The 19,432-nt window shown below is 47.5% G+C and overlaps 2 protein-coding genes across 7 annotated transcripts in view; both read right to left on the bottom strand.

The window, feature by feature from the left end:
* Window positions 1–2,732: 2,732 nt before the first annotated feature.
* Window positions 2,733–8,175, bottom strand: dap1b (death associated protein 1b). The gene is made up of 4 exons (XM_035393126.1): window positions 8,021–8,175; window positions 5,011–5,098; window positions 3,776–3,839; window positions 2,733–3,429 (listed from the first exon to the last, which is right to left on the bottom strand). Exons 1-4 carry the CDS (start codon window positions 8,085–8,087, stop codon window positions 3,313–3,315), a joined length of 336 nt encoding a protein of 111 aa, XP_035249017.1. The 5' UTR covers window positions 8,088–8,175; the 3' UTR covers window positions 2,733–3,312.
* A 1,114-nt stretch (window positions 8,176–9,289) lies between these two features.
* The window catches only part of LOC118213900 (plakophilin-4-like), an 84,866-nt gene continuing 74,723 nt past the window's right edge, over window positions 9,290–19,432 (bottom strand). For all 6 annotated transcript variants that reach the window (XM_035393122.1, XM_035393121.1, XM_035393123.1 and 3 more), the window contains 10 exons: window positions 19,123–19,240; window positions 17,246–17,437; window positions 16,664–16,837; window positions 15,810–15,960; window positions 13,419–13,611; window positions 13,022–13,106; window positions 12,809–12,926; window positions 12,504–12,635; window positions 11,515–11,591; window positions 9,290–10,300 (listed from right to left, as the gene is read on the bottom strand). In XM_035393122.1, coding sequence (XP_035249013.1) covers window positions 10,049–10,300; window positions 11,515–11,591; window positions 12,504–12,635; window positions 12,809–12,926; window positions 13,022–13,106; window positions 13,419–13,611; window positions 15,810–15,960; window positions 16,664–16,837; window positions 17,246–17,437; window positions 19,123–19,240 — 1,492 coding nt within the window. In that variant the 3' untranslated portion in view covers window positions 9,290–10,048. The remainder of the gene's footprint in view (window positions 10,301–11,514; window positions 11,592–12,503; window positions 12,636–12,808; window positions 12,927–13,021; window positions 13,107–13,418; window positions 13,612–15,809; window positions 15,961–16,663; window positions 16,838–17,245; window positions 17,438–19,122; window positions 19,241–19,432) is intronic.

Raw genomic sequence — 19,432 nt, 5'->3', positions numbered from 1 at the left:
CCCCGCCCCTCCATCTGTGAGCGCACCCAGTAAAATGCGCTCGTTTTTTTTTTTTTTTTTTTTTTTGCCAATGACATTGGATTCGTCTGTCAAAAATAAAAGGAAAGGAAAGATGAAATATAAGCTGGAGAAAAGGGGGAACCGGACTCTCGATAAAAAAGAGTGCAGGATCTGTTTCAGCTCGTGGACAGTTCGCTCCCACACATTCCTGCTCGAAGGTATCTCTGCATGTTTCGGAGCAGTATTTATTACATATACTCTCATTACTGTACGGTACCACACACACCTCATTGCTCAATGCGCTCCCCCAGCACCGGGGTGGGGCTTTTTCATAATTGCTTTTGACAGATTATGGAAAGATGATTTGCCACAAAGTCCTTTTATGTGAATGCTTGCTTTGCGGTGCCGAGTATCTGCAAGCAGACCTGTAATTCAACATAAATGTAAGCAACTTCAAAGCCCTGCATTTCTTGTGAACGTCTTGTCGGTGCCTCTCCATGGTAACTAGTTAGTGTTTAACGAGCCATGCATATTGTGAAATAGGTGCGATGGAGTGATTGTGGTGAGCGCGACCCCCCCCTCCATTTTGTTTTAACATAATGAAATTAACAGGAGTGACTAATTATCATAACATTAACATTTCAGGTGTCGCTACTTCGAACACACGGGAAACTGTTGCACATTGGAGTTAAGAGGCTGCGTGGGCTCTGTGTGAAACGCATCTTTTACTTAAACGCCGCATTTACATTTTAAATGCGTCTAATTAAGAGAATTACTGTGGAAGCAGGGTAAGTAAAGACCATCACATCTTTAATTGGAAACATCGAAAGACTGATTAGAGAGGAAAACATTCAATCTTTACTTCAGGCAGCCCCACTTGAGCTACACTTTAGACTAAACGAATCAATGTAAATACAACGCTGTCAGTCATCCACTATTGATGGGCCGGGTCAAACGAGCAAGTCCATTTCAAAGGTCAATGCTCTCTGAATACACGCCATTCATCATCTTGCATGGCCTTAATATCCATTTGAATGCACCCGAGACTACTTTACACACATTCTTAATCAATATGCACATGTCTAGATACGGAGCAATTTGTTACTATACAGTGCAATTAACTATCCTTTCATTCATCCATTTCTAATGTCACCCAAGTCTGGGTACTAATAATTCTTCTTAAAATCAGTTTGCCTGCTTATAGAAGCTTTTTATTTGTGAACTGGGAAACTGGTACAATTTCAACCAGGCTGAGGGATTTCAGAAGTTGGTTTTCTAGTTAGTTACTCAGAATCTTGACTGTAGACTAAACTGTGCTCCAATGGTCCAGTGGGGCTCCAAATACCCCCTCCCCCCTCAAAAAATAATGTGGGGGGGGGGGGGGGGATTTTTATGAGCTGAAAAAATGCTATGAATGCTTTGAAGAATTCCTAAAACCAGCTTTCAGATACCAGAACAAAAGGGTTTTGCTTCCATCTTGTGGTCAAATTCTGAGTAGCTTTTTAAACATTTGCATAGACCCTGTTTCACAAAGTAGGATTACTGTGTTAGCTGGATAACTGCACAGAGTAAAACCCAGAACCTCCCAAATCCTGCACTGAAGTAAAAAGAGCTGTTCTGGTTTTTACTTGCGCAGTTATCCAGCTAACACAGTAATCCTGCTTCCTGAAATACCCCCCAGGGGCCGTGTCCCAGTCAGCACACTTGCCTACTATCGAGTATACAAGTGTGCTGATTTCCGACATGACCCAGGGCTGCCCAACTCTGTTCCTGGATATCTACTGTCCTGTAGGTTTTCATTTCAACCATAATTTGACACACCTGATTCTGCTAATTAGTAGCTAGATCTCTAGGGCAAGGTCTGATGTGGCCTTCTAAGCACTGTGTCCTCAAAATACACTGTGCTAAACCTACTGCCTGCTGTTAATGTATATTTGTTTGTACGCAAGGGGAAGTATGTGAATAATATTCTCCATATTATTTTCAAATGGTACTGCAGATGTATCACGCAGTGTACGGAGTGCAGCACAGTGGGTAAGGAACTGGGCTTGTAACCGAAAGGTCGCAGGTTCGATTCCCGGGTAAGGGCACTGCCGTTGTACCCTTGAGCAAGGTACTTAACCTGCATTGCTTCAGTATATATCCAGTTGTATAAATGGATACAATGTAAAATGCTATGTAAAAAGTTGTGTAAGTCTCTCTGGATAAGAGCGTCTGCTAAATGCCTGTAATGTAATGTAATATCACAAGTCCCTCCCATGTAGTGAAAAGGCCCCGCCTCTTCCTCTCTGATTTATGGGACCCTAAGCTCTATTTTTTCCCTCTCAGATCTCCTAAAAAGTATGGTTTACCTCCTGAAAAGCGTACTTTCAAATGCACTCAGCAAAACCACGAAAATAACTACATCATCCAGGGATTTTAAGTGCACTACATTTAGAGAAAATATTACCTACTCAACTCATCCAGTGTACTCAACTCACATACTCAATTGTAGGCAAGTAATCCGTTTCAGACATGACTTAGCTGTTGAACAAGGTGTGCTTCATGGTTGAAATGAAAACCTACAGGACTGTAGATGTCCAGGTACAGTGTTGGGCAGTGCTGCCAATCATTGGTGAGGATGCAGGATTGTTACATTTGTGGCATTATTTGCACCGTGTCTCTCAAGCAAAGGAAGCAGTGCAGCCTATGGCATAGTATAGAATCTAGCAGCAAAGATGACAAAACGACAATTTTCTGAACATTGCCAAGCAATTTTATTGAAGTAGGGAGTGTTAAGGTATGTCTACAAAGCTTATATTTAATATTAGATTGAAACGATGCCCACTCATTGAAGGAAAAGCATTACAGGTCCCAATCACCTCATGCACTGCGAGTTCGAGACGAATCACAGACGCTGAGTTTCACTCACCCACGGTGACAGTATCCCAGCAACTTGTGGACAGAAGTCGAAGTCAGATAACAAACAAAGACTTGCGTGTGCATATGCAATGCCCCTCATACAGATAATGCATCCCATTTGCAGTAAACAAAGAGCAAGGAATGAGTTTAAGCAAATGACCTTCTGAATAAAACAAGGTCAGCAATTTCTACAAATACTCAGTTAAACTGAAGCTGAAGTGCTATTGCAGTTACATTTTCACAGAAGAAGAAACAAACATTAACTACACAATGCCGTAGGCTTCCTTCCTTCCACTCTGGCCCCTTTGCGTCCCATCTGCTGTAAACACTTCCTGTTTCTCTTAAGACTGTTTACTTAAGATATTCCCCCAGGCTCCTCCTGCCACGCGAGGGGACAGCAGCCATCTTGGCTCAAAACTTGCGGGGCTGCTGAATGAAGAAGTTCCGGGGAGAGTGCAGTTTCTCCACGGCAGGCTGGAGTCTGCTGTGCCTGCCGCTCACCGGCGTTTCTGGAAAGTCATGTCCCAGCTGCAACGCAAAGCGGAGTGAATGAAATCAGTTCCTGTCATTCCAGACATTCATCATTACTGGACTACTTCATGGACAACTTGTAGACCTTCCAAGAATCCATGGAATGTGATAAAAGCCCACATCCATTATAAACACATTTCATGAAGTCAGAATATTATAATGTGTGGCATTACGCCGAGCAAACTGGTTAAATCCACTGGAGTCTGGTAAAGGTTGAGAACCCTGGAGAATGGCGCTGCATTAATCCAAATGTCTGGAAATTGGCAGTTGTAAAAACAAAATGGCAGACAGTGTCATGTGTAATGATGTGCATTTGCAGGAAGGTGCAGACAGAGCTACTGACCTTTTCAAGAGTCCCTGCCAACAGGACACTGACAGACTGCATTCTGGGAGAGGTTGGAAGAGACCTGGAAAGACAAGTTCAATGTCCCTTCAACAATAGGTGGCAGCAACACTACCAATCAGTCTGAATATTCAAACGGCCCTGTAAATATACCACACTGAAAAAAATGGGTACCAACAGGACCCGAATGGCAACACTCGGAAGCAGGAGCGAAACAGAACAGTCAAGCTATTAATACAACCTCAGCGTAATTTTAGATTTAGCACTGTAATGAGCTGTAGCAGAAGATCATGGCACTTCTTGTGAAACAAGCCATTCTCTCAGTGCTTTTTTTGAAGTTTGTGCAAGTGAAAAGCTCATTGCCGCATTAAACTCAGTTTTGGGGTGACCCCCCCGCTTAAAGGCAGGATATTTCATCGGCTTCCGCAGGTCCACCTCAAAAGCGGCCACACAGCCCCTTAACTCCTGCACCGGACCAGAACTGGGAGGAGCTACACTCTACTACAGTGAAGTACTTTTCCTCTACCACCTGAACCAGAACCAAGAGGAGCCACTGATAACAGCCGGCCCCCTTTTCCATTCGCGTCTTTATTTAAGGTGGAGAGGGCAGAAGCGAGGACAATTTGAGTTGTCTGCCTTTTGCCTCCGTCGGAATGCTGGCGGACAGCCAACCAACGGACACCCTTGATTGTGTGGAACACGGGCGTGCCTTCGTCAAGAGGGGGTCACTGGTAAATGATGAGACGTGTGTTACAGAGCCAAACTGCTGCCCCCTCTTTGCAAAGCTAGGACCAAGAAGTGACTCTGGAACCATTCAATTTGCATGTTAAACAGACTGAGACCAAGAGTCAAAAGGTACTTAAAAAAATAAATATAAAAAACCCCCACAGTAGAGCAGACTTCTGTGTCAAAGGAATTAGTAAATAATTGGTACACTTAAATAGGAACAAGTAAATTATTTGAATCAAACGGCACGCTATGGAGATTTTTAAACATCAGCTAAGCCAGTTGCAAAAGGATGGCTGTGTCAGAGGAAATGCCTTTTGGTCAGAGAGTGTTCTACTCCAGAAGCCATTTTATTTTAAAAAAATCAGCAGTCATGGTTCGCTCATGGTGCTATGGCCCGATTTGGCTGAGCAGCTAAAAAAAAAAAAGGATTAGACTGGCAGCACGGGCTTAAGGTCGGGCCGGAACCCCCAAACAGTACCCCAAACCCCCCCCCCCCCCCAAAATACCTGGGCTTATCGGGCCTTTTGGCTTCCTTCTCCACAGCAACGTTGTCCTCGCTGCTCTTCTTGGCCACCCGCATGCCCCCGGCCTTCACTGCGGAGACAAAGCAGAGCCCCCCCCCGCCTCAGAGCCAGACCCGCACGCACACGCGGGTTACTTTCATATGCCGAGAAATAAAACAACGTTTCCACGGCAGTGTTTCCAGGCTTCGGCAGGTAAAGGCGATCACAGGACACCCGTTTAAAACAACAAGGGTGATCAATCCCCATGTGTGTAACATTTCAAAATAAGAGCCTTAAAGTATCATTTCACAAGAAGGGACTTCAGTTAACATTTTAAATTCTGCTGTTCAAGAAAATTTCAAACAAACTGGAATATAAATCAGCTTTTCAAATATCTGAGGAACTTTTTTGGATTTAACTTTTTACTGCCCAGCACCTGAGAAAATTTTGGATTTGCGTGTACTTTCTGAGAACTGTCAAACCTAGACCCACCCTCCAGCCCCCAGCGTCAATGTCTGCCCCCAGAGTCCAGGAGATGATCCCTTTGGGGGGGAAAAGCTCAGACCTGTGGTCTTCAGCCACATTAAGCAGAAGAGCCATTCCAATATCTGTTCTCATCTGGGATTTGAAACACCCCCAATTACTGGAAAGGTCAAGGCTTTTTCAAAGAAAAGTTTGAGTGTCCTGCTCGATCTGCTGAGGATTTAGAAAAACGGTAGAAGAAATGGTTAACTCCACCCATATAACAACCATTTTCTACTGTACAACGCATGCTCATGTAAATAGGCCGTTTCTCAAGTGGTTTGTTGACTTGGACTATTAGCCCTGGAGGCTGTGGGTGGATCCAACCTGGCACAGAAATGGGAAAGCCGATCGGTTGTGAAGTCACGCTTGCAGGCACCTTGCATTTGTTGTTGACACTGAAGACACGATTGCACACAGTGCATCGAAATTATTCACATTCTGGTACCCTTTCAGTGGACGTATTTATTATTATTCATTTTTTTATTTTTTATTTAAACAAAGTTCCATTTTTGTTCCTTTACCCGTGGCGGAGGTTCTCTGGAGTGCTCTGTGGTACAGACTCCCTATTTGACGTACTCAATGGTCTGCCATTTTGTGGTTTCAACATTTAGGCCCGACTGGAACATAAACTTAACATAATTAAATGGTGTCGTCTCAATCTGTGGCATATTAGGGCTCTTTCAGAAGCTATGCAAGTGAGGATATGGCTGAAGTGCAGGAAAAATAAAACTGTCACCTCCAAAGTTTGGGACCCTTTTTAAAGATGGTCTAATTTCCATCTCTCCAAATGTATTTGCCTCAGAACTGCATACTGCTTGTTGGATGGACATCCTGAAATCATCTCAAAGCTACATGAGACTATTGCGGTCTCAATTTGAATTTCATCTTAATCGAATTTTTTTTCTTTTAAAAATATAATTTCAATGTTATTGGTCCGTGGTTCCCTGTTGTACTTGTATTTGTATGGCTGGAACCAGACAAGGTTTGGTCTTCCCTTAATCTTTTTACAGTCGAGCCAATTCAGCCAGTTCAGCACTCTTGTATCACGTATGTGCTGGTACATTGTCAAGCCACAATCAGGCATCTTCAGCACAAGAGGCAACTACAGAAAAACCACTGCACTACAATAAGTAGTAAGTGAGGACGGAGTGTAGCACAGTGGGTAAGGAACTAGACTTGTAACCGAAAGGTTGTAGGTTCGATTCCCGGGTAAGGACACTGCCGTTGTACCCTTGAGCAAGGTACTTAACCTGCATTGCTTCAGTATGTATCCAGCTGTATAAATGGAGTTGTGTAAGTCGCTCTGGATAAGAGCGTCTGCTAAATGCCTGTAATGTAATGTAATGTAAGTCAATCCAACTCGAGCTTGATCGTTCACTACTACAGTGGAAAATTTGTACTTTTTCTGCAAATTCACTTATGTTACAGGCTGAGACCTGCCAGACCAAAGGCCTGTAAGGGGGGGGGGGCACAAACAAGTGAACAATAAGTTTTAACTGGATCTCCAAGGATTAACAGATCGTTGGAAATCACAGTTGTACAAGGGTTGGAATGGGCCACTTGGGTCTGCAGATTCCCCATGTTCACAATGCAGCTTTAGGGGGGGAACACCTAAATTATCTTGTGCATCTGAATACTTGCAGCTTTACTTTTGCTGTAAACTCCTACAGGTCAGTACAGGAGGACCTGCCCCCTTGTGCCAACGGAACGGTTAAGCTGAAATACGGGTTTGTTGTTGCCATCCAGACAAGTTGGTTATGCAATCAAATCCACGGAAGTAAAAAAATGCATTAAGTATTGTGTGGCTAATCTGCTTAAACATGCAGTTTAACGTATAGCCAACGACAGGACACCCACGTAAAAAGTAATTTAGGAAATAAAGTTAAATCTTATTAATTTAATACTTTTTTACACTGTATTCCAAAAACGACAACATCGAGTCAGCAAATTTCCAAAAAGTTAAATAAAACGTAATGCAACGTCGAGAGAAAGGGCTTTCATTTTCAGCAACATGGTTGCACTGAACACATCTCTGCATGCAGCGAGTTTCTGCACAATAGCTCGACAACAAGTCAGTGCATTCTTTGAAACTCGGAAAACAAAAAACGGAAATCACAACAGAACACCGGATACAGAGTAGGCTACGAGTAAAATGTGAAGAAAATATTCGTAGATCAGATTTTAGTATAGAAGTACTCCTTGAATGAAACAAAGCGCTCAACGATTGAAACAAATTCAACACGAACACAATGCTGTTGCAGCTGCACGACATCGCACGGGCTGAAAGAGAACGAAACAAGATTGTTTCTTACTGTGAAACGGGACCTTTGCATTCGAAAACAAGCTTGTGATTAATATATCGATTGCATGGATGTTGCACTTATTGTTTTAAACAATAACAACAAGGACTAAAAGTAAAATAAAAAACAAAAAAATAAAATAAATAGGAACAGAGAAGAAGCAAATGTCTGTCATATGTTGCCTTTACCTGCTGGGGGATGTCCAGCTTTAAGTGTAGGATTGTCTTTCGTCCCAGCTTTCGATAGCTGCACCATCTTCAAAACTTTGTTCTAAAACAAGGCACATCGTGTTCCGTCCCACATACTGAGTTTATATTGGTGACGAAGAGTGACGTAGTGCTCAACCACTCAAGGAAATCGCAATTTATGGGGTGGGATTTAAGAGTTAAAAACAAGTAGTTACGTCATTAATGATATTTGAATTACGTAACTCCCGTTGTCTGCCAGGATAGAGCAGGGACACAATGGTGTCGGGTACATAACCAGAGACAAAGTTTGTAAAGCATTCATGTTTAATTGTGCGAACGTTGTCCTGGCATACGTGCAAGCATCAGGCCAGGAGAGCTTTGCCGTTGATGTCCAATCAGGGGCCCAAAAACCTGACAAAAAAAGCTTCAGGACACACCCCTCTAGTCGCCTTGTGAGCACAACCGAAAAGCACCCCGTCTGCACATCCTGTCTGCAAAGCTGATCGCGCTCACATATATTTTAATACGACAAAACTCTGAGCTGATGGGCTTTGGAATTTGCGTTATATTGAAATACTACAGAGGGTGTTCCCTTAAGCAGAAAATCTCAATCAGCCTACCGTGATGATAACCAGAACCCACTGTCAATAACACTAAAACAATGTGAGACGGTAATGTATAAACACGACCATCGTATGCACACACAGTAATGCAATTTAACACGGAGGGTTATTTCGTTCGATGGGCAAAATAAATATTCCTTTTGCCCGAATATGGCATGTTTACATAACGCGAAGCAGGGGAATGTGGAAAAACAGCGCATCGACTGACTGACCGCGCGCTGAGATGTGCCAATACCACGTGAAAAAAGGGGAATGTAGAAGGCTGCAGCCTCTGGGTCTGGTTGAAAACAAGCGTGACTGCGATGGTTCCGCGTTTCAGGTGAATAACGCATCTCAATACGCAAATAATCATAAACCTGATGATAAAGGACCGGAAACCGCCAGTTAACACTTGCGTCTTCAAATAAATGTGTCCAATAAAATAGGTTTATGAGGCCTAAATAGCTCTATAATACAAGGTGAAGGTCGCTGAGTTTGGAAAATGAAATAAAAAGTGAAGTTTAAGCTCTTCAAAGCCCACATACATGTTCACCTTTAATTCTGTTCGTGCATTTTTTAAACTTTTATTTTATAAGGAAACGCTTGGGATCCCTCCCCTGAAAGGTTCTTATTTCTGCAATGTCACAAAAATAAATCACACAACAGGTTTAAAAAAACAAAATTGTAATTTTATTACATTTGAATGCTTCTGTGTGGATGCCATCTTTTTTTATAATTTATCTCCTTAATTTCTCCATGTATTTATAATATCTATATAGTTTTAACATAGCACAAGACTTTACCAGTGCAATGAGTGTAGACCGGGTGACATATTTTCTGTATTTACAATAAAATTAAGGACATTTACAAGACTTCATGGCATATACAATCTCAATAGTAAGTACAGCAATAAAACATGACAGGAATATGTTAGGATTCCTCTGTACAAACTAACATTAGATTATTCTTTTTTTAACAAATATGAAATCATGATCAGTTTCTCAGTTTTTGGCCTACAAACTCATTCCCCCTTGTCTGATTCACCTCCACAAACCCTTCCACACGTGACCTATGACCCTCATCATGCTACCACAGCTAATGGAAAAAAAAAATCAACTTAAACAAAACTAACATCTAGACGGAGCGAAAAGACGCTCACGATAACGTCCAGTGTCGCCGTCCAACGCGCAGCTCGCGCCTTTTTCCCCCCCAACTAAAAAAAACGAAACAAAAAAAAATCACACGTTCCCTGATCTCCTTCTTTGGCTCACGTCCGCTTCCTCCGTCTCCACGTCGCTGACCCTCGTTCAGATTCTCGCCTTAAAAAAAAACAAACAAACGTACAAACGAAAGTGGGTGGAAGAGTCAGTCGCTCCCTCCCTCCCTCCCTCCCTCGCTCCGTCACGCGGGGGGTGGGGGCCCGCGGTTAGACCCAGGAGTCCGGGGACCCGGGGTACTGCTCGGCCCGGTACGAGGGCCTCCGGGTGGTGGAGTAGAAGTCCACGTAGTTGGTGTTGGCCTTGAGGCCCAGGGTCTGCGGCGCGTAGTCGGCGGCGGGGGCGAAGGGGCCCGGGTCCTGGTAGTACGGGTCCTGGTAGCCCTGCGGGGACTGCAGGTACATTCGGTAGGTGTCGTAGTTCCTCCGCCCGGGCTCGTCGGTGTAGTAGAGCTGCTGGTGCTGGAGGAGAAGACGGCAAAGGACGCTCCATTAGGGCTGGTACAGCAAAGGCCGCTGTGCAGGGTGCTTGCTAAAGGCCACACTGAGGACGTTTGAATGTTAATAGTGCACTCATTGAGGTGAATCAATATTGGGACTTACGCGCCACCAATGTGCACTAAAAAGGACTCTGAAGGATACTGACAGCTATCATACTGTACGTGCAATACACTGATAACTACATCATGGCCACAACAAACCTGCAATTAAAAAAGTAATGATGAAGAGGGGGACGGCTGAGTTCCTGATGGGAACGGATTGGTGAGTTTAATGGGGGAGAGAACATTCTGCAAGGTGACTCCCGGAAAACGACAGATCGTTATCGTTCTCGCCGCAGCCTGACCTCAAGAGTTCGCCGTCGCTACGTCCGAAAAACAGACGTGCGGAGTTTAAATTAACACAGAAGCGGATTCTAGCATTTACTTTCTGCAATTGCTAAACAACAGCAGCTAAAAAAAAAAATAATCGATGCATAAGTGAGAAAGCCCGTGAAAACAATTGCCCAATCTATTAAGTGTCGTTGTGCTTTTGCGTCCCCATTAGTCATGTTCGTTTAATGCCCCCGCCCCCCCCCCCCCCCCCCGGCAGGGCCAGGTGAAGACGCTGATTAATGACCGTCCCCCCCAATGTCCTCACAGGACCCGTACACACCTGGACCAGGAGAACAGTGCACGGGGGAAGGAGGGGGCGGGGCCGGAGGCGGAGCCTGCCCTTATGTACACGTGACCTCGTGCAGCTGGTTTCCCTGCAGAAGCTTCTGGAAAGCGGAGCGGGGCTGGGTCCCAGCTGGCACGGCGACGCCCCACGTTATCGGAGGGATTGCGCCGGGACGCCCCCGTGCAGTCCGACCGGTACCAGAGGCCCGGCTCGCCCGCCCAAAACCCCCCCCCCCCACCATCCACCACCACCCCCACCACCACCGCCCGGCAGCGCCGGCGTTCCCCTTTCCGCTCCGGACCCGTCTATCCAAACAGAGCATGTGCGGCGGTCTGGGCTCGTTAGCGCACAGGAGGGGAAGGAATGCCGAACTCGGCCAGGATCCCAGAGGAAGACAAACACGCGCTCATCCTCCGCTCCGCAGCTCAGAGCTGAGCTCAGAGTCACCGCCTGGCCCGCTCCACACCCCATCGCCTCACCTCATCTCCACACCTCATCTCCACACCTCATCGCCTCACCTGCGCTCTCCTGGAGTCCCTCTCCCTCGACGGCGACGAATAGGACCCAATATAAAACGGCGATGGCTTCCCAGACCCTGCAAACACGGACGAACGGTTACATTCGCATTTATGTCATTACCGTTTACACACGATCCATTTACACAGCTGCTATTTACTGAAACAATGACAGTTAAGTAGCATGCGTAAAGCTACAAAAGGAATGTCCAATTTATGATGAGAACCCACATCTTTAACCTAATTTTTGATAAAAATCCAGTTTCCTACTCTGTACTAGGGAACAACCCACAGGCCCCATACAATATGACTTACAAGACAGTAACACACATCTGTGCAATTAAAATCTGACCATCAACACAAAATGGACGCAGACTGAAGTATGATTATACAGTTGGAACGGGTTATTGTGTTCCCTGGAAGTGTCCAGTTTTTCTGTGAGCTTAGTGAGCGAGCTGCAGAGCTCTCTGTGAGTGCTCTCTGTGAGTGAGCTGCAGAGCTCTCTGTGAGTGCTCTCTGTGAGTGAGCTGCAGAGCTCTCTGTGAGTGCGCTGAAGAGGCCTCTCACACCGCAGCTGCCCCGTAGCGCCGGGGGCCGCTCCGCCGCTGAGACCACAGAGACTCTGTAGTGGACGCTGAGACACAGCAGGCTAACGCTAGCGCGGCGTGGCCCTTATCGCCACTCCAGCCCGGCTTAAAAGCAGAGCGGGAACTGGAGTGCTCTTTTGATCCCGGCTTCCCACCGGCGGCCTTAAGGGCTGAGGACGCGTGAGCCCGGAACTTTCTCCCAGACCGCGAGTCCGAACAGCCAGCCGCAAATGGAGGAAACCCAATTTCACATCTGTGGGTGCACTTTATGGCTTCTGTGGGAATCACACACCCTCTAAACCTACATAAAATAGGTCTCAAACTAAATATAAAAAGTCTAATTCCCACTACATCCAAAATCTAAAATGGCGGTCTCCGGCGAGAGCACAGTGGCTCTTGGCTTACCTGTGTACTGACTTTTATGGATATTGTTGTCTCCCTGGTAGTTATAAAATTGCATAGACGACTTTGTTCTCTGATAATCTGAGCGATGTTCTTTAATCCCCAGCATTGCGGGAGAGGAGGTCGCGCTACCAGCTGAACAACAAAACAAAAAATGGAAATGTTAATTCAGACTTTTCTCTCATCTGATTACTTAGAGGCTTTCTCTTGTGCTGAATCAAACAAATGTTTGCTTTAGTAACAAAGCTAAGTACTCAGGCCTGATTGCAACTACATTTCCCATGATGCTCCGGGCAGCCGAACCTCACCTGACTGGATGACGGGCGACATCTGTAAGGTGCTGCTGGGCAGGGTGGGCTGAGACTTGTACCTGTCCCGTTCCAGCGTGGTCACGGGGGTGATGAAGTGGTTCTGGTTCCACCCGTCCTGAAAGGAGAGAGAGCGCCGGTCGGTAAAGCCAGCGGCGCGGGCGGCTGCGGTTCGGCGCGTCCTCGCTATCTGAGAACGGAACATTCTCTCACCTTCTTGTAGATGGTGCGCAGGTCCCTGTACTGCCACAGGGTGTTCAGGACCTGGGCGGCCGCTTTGACCACCTTCATGGAGTACCTGAGACAGAGACAGGGTTAGCCGGCGCGCTTCAGGAAACTCTCCTCGGCAGAGTTTGTCAGGAGCGCGCTAGCGATGCGGAAATCGATGGAAAGCCTCGGGCAAACAGTCTGATTATAGATCAGAACCCAGCGACGCTGCTTTAGGAGAAAAAGCGCGCGGTTTGGCGGAGCCTATCAACACAAGCGTTCAAACAGGCCCCAGTGTGAACCGCTCGAAGCTACGCGAGGGTGACGCGCGAGCCGCCGTCGCGGCGGTGCGATGTGCGACGCGTTATTCGTGAGCGTGTGCGGCGGTGGGGGCGCAACGCACCTCTCCCCCCGGCCCTTGGTGATGTTGACCAGCTTCTCGATGCCGCCGGTGTCGGCCAGCGCCTTGGCGTTCTCCATGTTCTTGCTGGTGACCTCGTGGAGGGTGCAGCAGACGGCCGCCACCGTCTCGTCCGACAGCAGCGTGGTGCTGCCCCCGGGGAGCCGGTTCACCAGGTCCCGCATGGCGTACTTTCCTGAGGGGGGGAGGGGGAAAAAAAAACCCTAAATATTCACCCCGTCTTTCAGCCTGTCTGCCGTCGGGCTGCATGTGACCCAGAGGACAGCCGATGGTTTCCACCGGGGGGTTTCTATCAGAGGTCGATTCAGGAAAGGAACAGCAATTCAATTCAAGAAGTGAAAAATGCCGACGATGTTCTTCGATGGTTTTTCAAACGCACGCATTACAAATTCAATTTATTTCCCAAACGGACTGAATTTAAATGGAGTTATCCCCAACCCTGCTGCTTTACATATGACATTCTGACCCCCCCTTGGCAGACCACAAAGCTTCTGTCTGTGAGCTTCTTCCTCTGGGATAAAGCCGCAGTGTCCGAGCGGATTCAAACCCGTACAGCTTTGGTTGCGAGTCGCCCCTCCCCCTCCCTCCTTTCCTGTAAAGTCCCGAAAGTGCACCCCTCCACCACATTCCAAGACCCTGCTTTTCATTACCCCTGAAAGCCTCAGCTGGCGGCCCCTCCGCAAACCTGGCCCCTCATCTCCAGAGCGGAAGCAGAGCAGATCTCCTTTTTATTGAAAAGTCAGAGAGCTGCTGCTGCAACGGCCAGGACAGGCAGGCCTGCTGAACTCTGACATTCGGGCCTGGTGATTGGCCGGCTTGCCCTGAGTATTCGGTTTGCGGCTAATCAGAAACATCTGCACATGGCCACACGTGCCCTGCTCCTACAGTTTCCTACAGCGTGAGCCGGGGCTGGACATAACGTAGGGCCCTACAGTTCCACAATGCAAAGAACAAGTGGAACGAAAGATGGAATTCGGTAACTGACAGGTACTACAGTCATTAGTGCAAAATCCTGAAAATGCTCTCCTGAAAATAGAACCTCATTGAAATGCATTTAATGCATGTCAGATAGTAAACTGTCTTATGGTACAGATGCAAGCTAATTGTCTGCCTCCTTCTAATGAGTTCCAGCGGGGTCGAGCAACGCATTGAAGCGACTGCCTACTGTGACCACTGAAAAACCCTCCAACCTTAAAGGAGAACTTCAGTTTTTTTTTTCCCCGCTTGGACCCATTTTTCTCAACTATTTCCACCATGGCGATGGGTAATGGTAATTTTGTCACATTTTTCTTTGTGGAGCTTTGGTCACCCTGAGAACCTCTTCATTCTGCTTTGCAGTGCAGTCGAAATGGCCACGCGAACAAGCCTCCAACGGCCATAAAATAACCTCTCCCAAAATAACAACTGCACAGCCTGAAGGGGACATTCACTGAGGTCATTTCCCATCAGTCCATTACCAGGCATTTGCCGTTTCAGTTGACGGACTACTTTTTTTAGCGGAAGCGTACATTGTTCTCAGTGAGAACTATGGCGAGGAGAGAAGTCGCATAAATACTGTGGTAGTCTGGTAGATGTTCAGCCAGGCTTGACGTTGTGGTAAGCTACTGTACTGAACGACTCCACTAACACACCCCCCTGTGTGCATGAATACAGCCCACCACAGTGCAAATAAGGAAGTGCTTCTACAGTGGGAAAAAAGTATTGAAAATGAACATTAGTTTTAAAGCCTTGAGCAGTAACTACTCACAGATATCTCTTAAATACATGTGTATATGCGAATCAACCTTTTGTTTGGAGGAAGACCACATTTATAAGGCATTTTCAGGCTCGTTAGTGTGGCTCCATGAGGGTGGAGCAGTTCTCAAGGCCACCACAGCTACGCAAACAAAGATGTGAATCGCGCAAAATGGGTCCAAGTTCAAAAAAACCTCTAGCACTATCTGCCCACAGTGTCAAAGACGACACCCAAGGGATTCGTTCCACTGTGATGCGGCAATTACTCATCGAGTCAGGGCCATTTGCACTGTTTTTGAAAGCTGCATGCATGACCCCCCTCCCCCAACTCCCCTTTTTCTGTTGACATAGCTGCAGCCCCGTTTAGCAGCTTTCTGGTTTCAGTGTCATGTCATAGATGTGCCGGAGTTTTTCATTTCAAAATAAAAGTCCAATACAATCAAATGATAAATGCAGTGAAGAAAAATAAATATACATGGCTTATATGATAACCAGGAAATCTGATATCAGGGGAAATAAAACTAGGAAATCCAAGTCATGGGAAAATAAAACAGATTTTAGAGGAGAAAGAAAAGGCTTGATAAGGCCCCAGTAATGCTAGAGAAAGTTCCGGTGAGGGGGAGCTTTTTGCGCTCTTACCGATGAGCTCCTTGTTCCGGACGTCCAGGGCCATGTTCCTGAGCGCGGTGGCCACGGAGCACACCACGCGGTCGTTGTCCATGCGCAGGAGCTCCACCAGGATGGGCAGGCCCTTCTCCTTCCGCACCGCCGCGCGGATGTATGCCGCGAACTGGGAGAGCACAAGAGCGGGGGGGGGGAGTTAGGGGTCGTGGGGATTAGACCATTAACGCCCAGATTCTTCCCCAGAGATTTCTTACATAAGCGTCTATAAGTCATCCAAAAAATATTCACAAATGGAAAAAGAATGGTAGAGACTTCGGCAACTTCAGTAGCCCGCGGGCTTAAATGGGTCAGAATTAGCCTGTGAAGACCTAAGAACATCTTCAACGTCACAAGTGGCAAAGGAAAGAGTTCAGTTCACCCTGGGTCACTGCTGCTGCTGTGGAAGATTTTACATGACTTTGTATGCATCACTTAACCAAGAGGTTCAATGCAACAAGGGCTTTGCAAGTGATCAAATCTTATTCTCCCTCAAGCAAGTACTGGCAGGAAAATAAGGCTATCGCTCTTCTGACCAACAAGTCAGTTGATTGCATTTCCTTGACTGATCTGAAGACTCACAGCCCATTGGTGGGTTGATTGATGATCAGTTACCACTGCTGTTATACAAATTATTCTGGCCTTCGCGTAATATTTGGCTAGAGAAACTCAAAAATCCACCACGCCCATTCATAATGGTAAAATGTATTTAAAAACGGTCTCAGCAGATGACATTGCTGTTGTAATATAGTGGAACGGGCGTGACCTTCAGACAGGAAGGCGGTAGCCGGACGGCGGTGAGCCGGGCGATCCGGCGTCGGGGCCTCGCTCACCTTCCAGTTCCCGGCGGAGAGGTTCTGCAGGGAGCCGGCCGAGCCCTCCAGGGTGGCGGGGTTGGAGCTCTCGGCCAGCAGCGTCAGGTAGGGCTTCACCACGGCCGGGTGCCACAGCATCTCCGCCCCCTTCGGCGACTTGGAGAAGCCCGGGATGGGCCCCACGCCGTCCCACTGCGAACACAGAGCCGCGCGCGGTCAGGGGCCTGACCTACACCCGGGGGCCCGTCAGGGGCCTGACCTACACCCGGGGGCCCGTCAGGGGCCGCCGTTAGCGCTAGCTAGCGGGACACGGACCAGCCCGAAGGCCCAGACAAACAGGTTGTGCGGATAGCGCGGGGCGGAAGCCGTCGCTCTGGGTTAAACACACAAACACCACAGACATCCACCCCCTCCCCAGGGCTGCTTGTTCTGAGGCCCGCGTGACGTTTGTCAATCGGCAAATTTAATGAACGAACGAACGACTGAACGCATGAAAGAGTGACTTTATTTACAGGTCTTTCTACTGAGCCGCCATGTCCACAGGGCCCGAGAGGGGTTCAGAGCAGCAGGCGATCTACAGGAAGCTAGCGCAGAGCTGACCTGCTCATCCTGCGCAGTCTTCTTCTTCTTCTTCTTCTTGCCCCAGCAGCTGGAGTCGGCCTCTTTGCTGGGGGACTCGCTGCCCAGCAGGAGGCCGTCCAGCCCCTGGGTCCCCAGCAGCCGGGCCTGAGGCATCTCCAGCTCCAGCCGGTACGAGAGGTTCCTCAGCGTGCAGATGCAGTTCTCCACAATCTGAGGGGACACACACACACACACACATCAGACACAGACACACACACATAAGACATACACACACACACATCAGACACACACACATAAGACATACACACACACACACATCAGACACACACACATAAGACATACACACACACACACACATCAGACACAGACACACACACACACACATCAGACGCACACACATAAGACATACACACGTAAGACATACACACACACACATCAGACACACACACATAAGACATACACACACACACACACACATCAGACACAGACACACACACATAAGACATACACACACACACACACACACACATAAGACATACACACACACATACATCAGACACAGACACACACACATAAGACATACACACACACACATCAGACACACATCAGATGCACACACACACACACGCACACACATCAGACACACATCAGATACACACACACACGCATGCGTGCACACACACATCAGACACGCACACGCACACAGCAGACAGACACACACACACACACAAACACACACACGCACACACACGCACATCAGACACATACACGCACAGACACACATCAGACACACACACACACACATTAAGCGCAGGTTCTCTGAGCAGGAGTGGGCGGGAGTTTAACGGGGCAGGAGACAGCACCTCGGGGCACTGGAGTCAGCAGCAGAGTGGAATGTGAGAGCGGGGAGCCCTACAGTACCGGGGGCGCCTGCGTTTCAGAGAGGGGCTCTGTGCGGAGAGCACCTCACTTCCTTTCATGCGCACGCCCTCAGCGAATCAAATCACAGTAACGGAGACACGCGGTGCGTCTGCAGAAGAGCCAAGGCTTTCGTTTAGCCACAGGCCTGAGCTGAGACGAGAGCAGGAACTGCAGCAGCACAACCGCAGTCAGTAGTGACGCTCTTAATTAGCCGCAGAAGGGCTCGGATTTGAAGCCTTTTTTAAAAGGAGGTGGTCGACATTTCGTTTTCCATCATGAACACTTGTGAAACACAATAACTGAAATGCTAACACGGCAGTGTGAAGTCACTGCAATTCAGCATAAAAGTGCTTCCAGAGAGAACATGAGCTGCCCTCTATGGTGGAGATAAACAAAACAAAACCAGCTGCTTCTCTGTGGCACTGACAATGAGAGAGGATTGTGGGTAACGAGCTTATTCAACAGACAAGAAAGTTTGGCAATGAAACTAAACACCTAACCACTTAGCGTGACTTTTTCATGCTATGGTCGTGACAAAGACAGGAAGACAGCTAGCTATTGAGACAGCTTCCCGTTGACAGCCAGCTGGCTGCCTCTTAGATTGTGTTTGGTAAATTTGGACTGCAGCTTTAAAGCTGCCTGCTCCACAGAGAAAATGGAGGATTCTTTCACTAACGCTGCTGCAGCTGGGGTGGGTGACATCATCTGTGTGGAAAAAAGGCAGCAGCCGCTCACAATGTCTGAAAACACTCAGGAGGAGTATGTCCCTGTGTGTGTGTGTGTGTGTGTGCGTGAGTGAATTTGTGAGTGACAGAGAGAGCGTGCATGCGTGTGTGTGTGTGTGTGTGTGTGTGTGTGAGAGAGAGAGCGTTTGTAAGAGTCTGGGTGTGTGTGTGTGTGAGAGAGACTGTGTAAGAGTGTGTGTGTGTGTGTGTGAGAGAGACTGTGTAAGAGTGTGTGTGTGTGGGGCGGACCTTGCTGTCGAAGTCGGAGGTGCTGACGCAGGCCTTGATGACGTAGAGCAGAGAGTCCACCAGCCCCTCACAGCTCCGCATCTGCTTTCTGGCCTCTTCCCCCGCCGAGCTCAGGTTCCTGTGTACAGATACACACACAGGTTTAACACACACACACACACACACAGGTTTAACACACATACACACACACACACAGGTTTAACACACATACACACAGATACACACACAGGTTTAACACACACACACACACACACAGGTTTAACACACATACACACAGATACACACACAGGTTTAACGCACACACACACAC

The sequence above is a fragment of the Anguilla anguilla genome, chromosome 15 (assembly GCF_013347855.1).
Source record: "Anguilla anguilla isolate fAngAng1 chromosome 15, fAngAng1.pri, whole genome shotgun sequence".
Taxonomy (NCBI): Eukaryota; Metazoa; Chordata; class Actinopteri; order Anguilliformes; family Anguillidae; genus Anguilla; species Anguilla anguilla.
Note: the sequence above shows the minus strand (reverse complement) of the source record. Positions and strands in the feature narration are given on the sequence as shown.

Bases quoted from the DNA above. Each gene is read 5' to 3' on its own strand.
- dap1b (XM_035393126.1), bottom strand. From the start codon at position 8,087: ATGGTGCAGCTATCGAAAGCTGGGACGAAAGACAATCCTACACTTAAA. The intron at 5,099-8,020 runs GTAAAGGCAACA...TTGTCTCCGCAG, and splicing joins AGCTGGACATCCCCCAGCAG to TGAAGGCCGGGGGCATGCGG. The intron at 3,840-5,010 runs GTATTTTGGGGG...TTGTCTTTCCAG, and splicing joins AAAAGGCCCGATAAGCCCAG to GTCTCTTCCAACCTCTCCCA.